Source organism: Acanthopagrus latus, chromosome 7 (assembly GCF_904848185.1).
Source record: "Acanthopagrus latus isolate v.2019 chromosome 7, fAcaLat1.1, whole genome shotgun sequence".
In the NCBI taxonomy this organism is placed as follows: domain Eukaryota; kingdom Metazoa; phylum Chordata; class Actinopteri; order Spariformes; family Sparidae; genus Acanthopagrus; species Acanthopagrus latus.
In genome coordinates, this window is record NC_051045.1 from 23138912 (window position 1) to 23147459 (window position 8548).

Genomic DNA, 8548 nt, shown 5'->3' on the forward strand with positions numbered 1-8548 from the left:
TAGGTCTGGACTGCGACATGTCTCGCACGGTACACATGATGACGGAGGCTTATGATAGATTTGTGTTGCAGTGATGCAGCACCGTCTGGGCTGCGGAGATATAACAATGTGGAGTGCACTCAGACAATTGGTTGTGGATGAATACAGGCTCGGGGCGTAAGGAGTGAATGTGCAATATGCCCCTCGCAAAAGCAAACAGTAACTCCGCTGAATGTAATGCGGAGAGGACTGTAAAGACACGGTGACTCACTTCAAATTTCGCTCAGATAGCCCTCTAGGATCCTTCTGTAACGCAAACACAGGGAGAGCGGTGAGCATCACAGGGCTATTTTGACCTCACAAGTGCCTAACCGCGCTGCCTGATTGCACAAAACGCGGCTTCAATATTCGAAGCCTTATTCAGCCCCCCTCTCAGAGAAATCATGATCATGGCATCAGGCAGAAAATAGAACAGGACACAAGACTGAAGGAACATAACTCAAATCATTTGCACCGCTCTGCCAATGATTGAGCAGTTTCAAGCCCAGAGCTTTCCGCAGAGAAAATAACAATGCAGGAGTACAGTGAGCGGCGCACCACACTCAACCACAAGGGAGGTCAAAGCTGACGGCAAGGAAGAATTCATATTCAGGCGGCAATGAAATATGAGCTTTGTGTGCTGCCAAATTGATTTAGCTGTAAAAAAATTCTTTTCATTTTGCTCCGTAAAGATGCCCACACTTTTTACAGCTCCGCCGCCTATAGAAGCGGGCCTCGATGATTTGCTTAGAATTTACAACCAAGGTCATAATCAAAGCGGGGTCCCCCTTTGCATGCCTAATGCCGCCTTGAAGAAGACCGGAATGGAAATCATCCTTTTCACTCTAAATAAAGTCAGTAATTCTCTGCTACCCTGATGAGTTTAATGCTTGGATGGGTAGGCCCTGAACCCTGAGTTTAAAGAGAATATGAGCCAAAGATTTTTTTTTTTTTTTAAATTCATCATTCCAGTGAACCGTGAACACTTGATGTCTCCCCACGCAGGAGCTGATTTTCTTTTTTTTTTTTTGAAAAGAAGGAAAAAAATAAGCATGATAGCATCAGGAATAAATTTAGGATAAAATCAGCCTGGTTCCTGAATGACATTTGGACACATTGCGGAGTCCACAGCACAAAGAGTGGACTGACCGTGCGAGTCCATCATCAATGGAGCTCTGTGCTGATTGTGAAGCCACAGCGAGTCGCTTGGAAATTTAGTGACCCGGCCTGTAGACGTTATCTCGTAAACTGTGCGCTGTCATCCCCATCGACAGCTCGTGCTACGGAGCGGGATGACAGGATGGATTGTTGTTTCTGCTCCCCGGCTGCAGGAGACTGTAATTTGTGTTGAGAAGCACTGATTGAATTATTCGAACAAATCAAAGTGACACTTCGGTCGTGACACGTGACATGTGCTGCGCAAAAAAAAAAAAAAAAAAAGCATTACCGTCTGTTGCAATGTCACCACCTATAGGATACATCTCTCATGGGTCCGTCCATCGTTTCTATTTTATATTCATGATATTTGCGGTTTCCCACTTTGCAAATTAATGTCTGATTTGCTGAATGTGGAGCGATGTCTGCAAAAATCTGAGAAAGGGCAGGTAGAAGGCTTCAGAACAGATGGCTGAGCATACAAACAAAACGACAACCAACAGAATCTTAAAGGAGGAAAATTCAGTCATTATCTACTCGCTGCCGTGCCAATAAAATGTCAGGTGAAGTTTCACAGTCAGTAAAACATTTCTGGAGAAGTATGGCAAAAACAGCGCCGCTGAATTCCTCTGAGCAACAGAAGCAGACATGGTCTTATATAAATATATATAAATATGTAAATAATAAAAATGTCTTGTCTGTTATCCAAGTCTCTGGAAGCCTCAAGATGCCAAAATTGATTCGAAAATACGTTATTTACACCCTTAAGACATCATTGCTCTTGTGCACCCACTTCAGACGTGGTGCACGATAACACCTTTAGCTTTGCATCTAGGGTGAAGATTTGAGCTTTAAAAAGGGGTTTAAATAAAACCTTCTCGAATCGTTTTTAGGATCTCGAGGCTTCCACAGACTTGGATTACTTGGAGGATCCAAGCCTGGTCCCCATGATAAGTCCCCATCTCCTGCAGCTGTTCGGGAGACTGCTGGAGCGCTGTTCTGCTGTCAAGCTCCAGAAATGTTTTGTGGACTACAAAACTCCACCCAACTTTCCATTTGCATGAGGGTGAGCAGATAATGACTGAATTTAAATCATGATTTTATTTTATTTTTTTCGTTTATGCTTTAAAGCCGCGTTTAAGAATTATTGGCCACTTGGAGGCAGCAGATCACACTAAAAACACAACACCGGTGTGCAAAATAATTGTCTCTTTACACATTCAGCAGGCATGAAGCAATATTAACGTCCATTTGCACCAAGTCCAATTTCCCCTCTTCTCTGTGTTTTGGTCTGTTGAACATTGCTCAGCTAGTTGCTTAATGAAGCTCAGCGTTAGATGCTGATTAACTCACAACTCTTATCAATCAGCTGACTGTGTGATCACTCTCTCAATCAAACCAACCGAATTTTGCCACAATTAAATCCACCGATAAATCAGACCGTCGGCGCCAAACTTCAAATCTGTTCCCTTCTCTGCTGTGGTTTTAGTGCAAAATCGTCGCAGCCCTCCTCCAACCCGTTTATCATATCCAGAGTCCAACTCGTCACATCCAGAGCCATCTGAACTTCTCTGAACTGTCTGCTATGTGGTGTTGGACAGGCAGCACAGTGGTCACCTACTGCTGCTTGAAATGACTGCGGTTATAGGAAGGTGAATGTGTCTGAAACCAACGAGAGACGAGTATTTAAAAAGCTCTGAACTGAGGGGAACTTCGGAGAGAGGTGATGATTCTGTGTGAGTTCGTCTCTACAATCCTTTCAGAGAATAATCCGATCCAGTCTTGTTGTAAAAATACTTGTTTGTGAAGCTTTCAACATCTTCAACAGGCAATTAGGGGGGAAAAAAAAAGATGTTAAACTACTATGCAAATGGTTTGATTGACAGGTGGAAGTGCCTTGAAGAAGCGCAGCGAGGAGTGCCTGCTCTGGCATCAAAGACACTCAAAGATCTTGAGGATTCCTCTTTTGAAATGCACAATGCGCTCATTTGATTACACTTCGGAAGGAAGGTCTTTTCATGTTCCCGCTTTAAGCTGAAATGTATTCTTGCCTTTTGAATTCACAGAGCCGAGTCGGAGCAAAGGCCAACCGTCCGTCCACCTCCAACTTACAAATGTGAATAAGAACGCTCCGCCCCCTCCTCCTCTCCGCGAACACGCGCGCCATCGACCCAAAGGTTGGTGGTTTGCAAAGCAGGGAGGAGCTGCCACGGCCCTCCAACTGCACCACTGAACCGGAATGTGGTCCGGCGAGGAAATCCAGACATTTCCAAATTTATCGTTGAATAAACTGGCAGCGTTGAAAGCGGCTGACAGGCCATTCATCATGGTGGGCGCTGGCCCAATGGCATGCGTGGACAGGGCTGCTGCGCTTTGATTTCCTGTCCCGGCCGCCATGACAGATGAGTTACAGAGAGGGTGGAGGCGACGCAGCCTCTCAACGCCACGAGGCTCGCGCCTCTCTGCCCACCAGTTCAACCACGCCGGTCGCTGTTTCCAAAGCCCTCGAGGCCGCGGAGGCGTGGGCGGTGCTGAGGCGGTCGCAGAAAGTGTTTTGACTCCATCAGCGGTGGGCAGTCTTCAAAAAGGAGAAAATATTCAGTAAACTCACGCTGGTGAAATGCCACAAAAGCAGTGGTGGTCAGGACTGGTGGAGGCAGCCAGTTTTCAAAGGAGGGCTTTAGCAGGATTTGAAGATTACAAGACGGGATTAAAAAAAAAAAACTTGTGTTTGATTCTTAAAATTCAGCTCGGAACTGAGTGAGTGACACGCAGAGAATGTCAAAACCTCGACTCACATCCACAGGTCTGAACCACCGGAGCGAACCCAGGAGAATCTATTTACCCGAGAAATATCAGCGGCGGGAAAGTTCACAAGAGATTGATTGAACGATTTTGTACAATAACGCGCTAATGAGATCATTTTCAGACGAAAATGAGTCAATAATAAATGGCTGAGGGGAAGGGGAGGGCTGCTGTGGCTCCTCAGATAACACGCAGAGGCTGGAGAGGCGGCTCCGGCGCGGCAACGGGAGGCTGGTGACGGCAACATTTTGGGAGAAAGGGCGCCGCAAATGAGAGGCAAAGGGAGCACGTTTCAGTCCACCGGCAGTTCATTTTTCACATCAGTGTCTCCTTTTGTTCCTGGCGAGCAGCCAGAGACATTGATGTAGGCTCTATCCCTCCTCCACAGCGGTAATTATGCTGCTGGCCACTGCTTGATTAAAAGATCTAATCTGTAAAACTTAGTGTTCAACATCTCCCAACAAGTTCCAATGCTTTAAGCCTCCTCTCCGTGCCTTTGACGGAGCTGGGATCAGAAGTGTTTTGTCAGCGACGGTGAGCCGATGAAGTGCAAGGAGGCGGGGGGGGGGAAACATCCTTTTGCTTTCCATTCATATGTCAGTGTGACGGCGTAATTGTGCCGGCGGATGTATTATTCAAGAGGAAAGCATGGCCTGGATGGGTACAGACATAACCTGAGTGAGACTGTCAAGCTCTGAAGGCAGCACAGCCTTTTTTTTTCTTTTCTCCCCCCCCCCCTCCCTGCCTGCACCAGGAACTAAAACAAGCAAACTGTGTTGCCTTTTTCACCTGAAGGAGCGAGGGATGAGAGGCTGCATCAGAATCAGGAAATGTATGTAGTGCAGTGTGGGCAGCAAGGGTGCATCTATTCCAAAACACCGTTCAGTTTCAACTTTGAAACAGTCCTTTAAGGGTTATTGGTGTGTGTGTGTGTGTGTGGGGGGGGGGGGGGGGGGGGGTAACCAAGGGCTCCTACAGATCCTTAAATGCTGCCACACAAATTAAAAAAACAAACGGTGCTGTGTCCGGCGATGGCACGAGATTGTCGCCAGTTTTTACCACAGAGGCACCGAGTCAGATTGTAAAAACACCCTAAACTACAACAAGGTCATCGCAAATTGACTGCTGATGAACACAAGACACATTACAGCTCCCTGCAGGGGATGTTTCACTGGACATTATGGGATGGAGCCCAGGATGTGACCAAGGCACCATGTGCATCTGCATCCCAGTGAGGAGGCAGCAGCAGCAGCAGCAGCCCTCAGAGACAAGGGTGCTGCTGACAAAGTAATAAACAGCTTTAAGTGTCCTTACCCTCTCTGAGCAGATGGGAGTAGATGAGCCAGAGGAGCAGCAGGCAGCAGAGTGACGCACCTCCACCTGCGGAGAGCGTCTTCACTCCAGACTGCATCCTACACCTTCAGCCTTGTTAGATTATCCCCCAAAACTTTGAACGCTCGTCGCCGCTCAGATGCCAAGCAGACCGGCGGAAGGGTGGCTAATCCAGCGGCGTCTCCACAGCCTGTCGTCGGCATCCATTTTGAGGTTATAATAGGAGAGAGACTGATAGTAATCCCCCCCCCTCCTTGCTTTTCAAATTCCCTCGGTGAGCCGCATATCCATCCAGGCTGCTAGACACACACACACACACACACACACACACACTCACACGCGCGCACACACACACAGAGGGGGGAGAGAGGAGGTACAATGTCACCAGATCTGGCCAAGTTTACGCAGCTGTGGCTTCAGGAGCTGGGATCCACTGGCCGGGCTTCTGGAAGTGTGTGGAGGGAGAGCAGCGGCAGTCCCCCGCAGTTTGGTTTGTTGTTGTTGTTGTTGGGTCCTCGGATGCTGATGATGCTGGCTGTAAATTCAAGCCGCTCAAAATTCCCCCCTTGAACGAAGCCGTCACCTTCTCCCTCTTCCTCCTCCCCTCCTCTGCGCTCCGCACTCCTCTGGGCTTGTCACTCGTATTCTTATTGTGGTTATTATTCCCAGGCAACTTCAGCGCCGGTCCTCCCTCCGCTCTGTGCGCGACTTCTACAGAGAGAGGCGCAAGTTCACCCGGGCGGACATGACGAACATACCAATCAGCGGCGGGAGGGTTGGTGTGTGTGTGTGTGTGTGTGTGTGTGTGTGTGTGTGTGTGTGTGTGTGTGTTGAGGGGGGCGAACTTGTCCGAAAACGCGTCACACGCCCAGAAAAAAAAGAAAGAAAAAAGCACCGGTGTTCGGAAAACAGCTAAAGGCGCAAATGCGTCACATTGTGGCCACATATGCACACAGCGGCGGCGGAGGGCGAAGTGTCGCGTCCAAACAAGACAGAGGCGGGTGACACGGCCGCTGGTCTGGACGCACTCCGGGCGCGTTGCGGTGAAGTTGGGCGCACTTGTCGACCTGTGCGAGCCCCGTGTGGACAACTGTCAGTGATGGTGCTCTGACGAACAGCTCCCGCTCGGTTTTGTGTGTGTGTGTGTGTGAGAGAGAGAGAGAGAGAGAGAGAGAGTGTTAAGTCAGCCTTCAGCGTGTCCCGCTCGGCTCCATCTGCACGCAGGCGACGCCGAAGAAGAGGAGTTCTCCTCTCTTCTCTTCTCCAGACCAGGGGAGGAAACGCTGCTGCTGCTGCACCCTGAGTTGCCTTGAGTTACAATGTTTCCATCTGCTCTGTCTCCCTCTCTCTCTCTCTCTCTCTCTCTCTCTCTCTCTACCCCCCTCTCTCTCCCACACACACACACACACACACACACACACACACACACACACACACTCAGTGGCCTAATTCCTTCCGCAAAGTGAGAAAAAACTTTGCTCTCCCAGGCTATAAATCCCAAACTGTAGATGATGATGCTTATTTATACACAGTGCAATGTCCCATCTGACCCCACAGGGAGGAACACTGAAGCAGCACCAGCCCTCCTCCTCCTCCTCCTCCTCCTCCTCCTCCTCCTCCACATCCTGGCATGTTACTCTTCTCCATGTCTTTTTGCCCTCTTTCTTAGGTGGAAAACACCCCTGAGGCCTGCACGCTCTGAGGACTACAGTTAACATTTAGCACACTGGCATTCTGGGAGAATGTGAGAGGTCTGCTCCTTCACAGGACTGCCGGCGTAGCATGTGGAGCAGCTCGCAGCTCTTTACAGCAGAAGTTATTATGTATTGCCTAATATCACATCATGTCTCAAGTGTGCACACATGTGGGCTCCTGCTTCCCCAAGGGTGTGTGTGTGTGTGTGTGTGTGTGTGTGAGCTAAAGCCCTGCAGATGCCAGTCTATCTTCTGAGAGAGCACCATTTAAGACTCCCTCGCCACTCGAGGACCATTACAATAACTCACCACCCCTCACACACACACACACACACACACACACACACACACACACACACACACACACACACACACATCCACCATTTTTCCATGACCAGTGAATGTGCACTTTATTAGCAGATGGAGAAGTCCCCCCTGTGTGCTGCTGTGCTATCAGCCTTTCACTGAATGGCTTTTATGATGACATATCGGTCCGGGCCAAGGCCTGTCACATCATCACTGTAATATATGAAAGATGACTGGGACTCACACTGCGAAGACTCCGCGTCTGTCGAGCATTAAAGGGATACTTTGCCCGATTTCCAAGCTAACCGCCACATCAGGGGGTCGCGTCTCTAAACCTGCAGATTTTTTTTTTTTTAAATTTCCTCCCCGCGTCGCCGTAACCAGCAGCGTTACACACAGGGAGAGTTTGTTTTCCTCCCCCGTCTGCAGCTCTGATCAGCCACTTCAGAGTTAAAAACCACGTTTCAGCCTGTCACGGTGACGCCCCAGCAGGGGTTGCAGTGTAATTAATCATAATAAATCACTGGAACTGACATCCTTGTGGGGGAAAAAAAAAAAATAAAAAAAAATCTGCCGGTTTATTTTCACCCATCATATTTATGTTCATGTTTACAGATAAAATACAGCCTAATGTTTAAGTACCTCTGAGGGCAGGTGCGGTCACTGACACAGCACTGTGCTTAATAAAAAAAGGACTGAAGATGGTGGTTTGTTCACGCCGGCTGCTTGTGCATATGCTTTATAACTTTCCACCACATGTGATGATCACGTTGCACTAAAGACGGTCATTAGTGTCAGTGGGTTAATAGGCTGCCATCTTCAGTGGGAACAAAGGTGTCAAAGATGTTTGTGTGTATTTTTTTTATTTTTTGTTCATTTGCTCGAGGTCTGTAGGTTTTTAGAGTTTTGAGGTATTTAACTTGAGTATTTCCATTATATAATACCACATACTTATACTGTACTACATATATCTGACAGTTTTAGTTACTATGATATCAAATTTTTACATGCAAAAACATGTTATACACCTGCATTTTATATTACCCCAAACCAAATTTTATAACTGCTTTATTTCTGAAGTAAATACTGATTTGCACAGTACAATGACTGTAGAAACATGACACCATCCGTGTGTAAATTGGTTGTTTGCTAACCTCGCTTTCACTGTGCTTTTCAGTCTCCCATTTGTTTTTCCCCTAAAAACTGAAGGCGGAATTACAGCACTTCAAGGGGAATGG

The 8548-nt window shown here is 47.9% G+C and overlaps 1 protein-coding gene across 1 annotated transcript in view; it reads right to left on the bottom strand.

The window, feature by feature from the left end:
* Positions 1 to 6625, bottom strand: part of tafa5l (TAFA chemokine like family member 5, like) — a 58170-nt gene extending 51545 nt beyond the window's left edge. The window contains exon 1 of the mRNA XM_037105264.1: positions 5293 to 6625. Coding sequence (XP_036961159.1) covers positions 5293 to 5389 — 97 coding nt within the window. The 5' untranslated portion in view covers positions 5390 to 6625. The remainder of the gene's footprint in view (positions 1 to 5292) is intronic.
* Positions 6626 to 8548: the final 1923 nt, after the last annotated feature.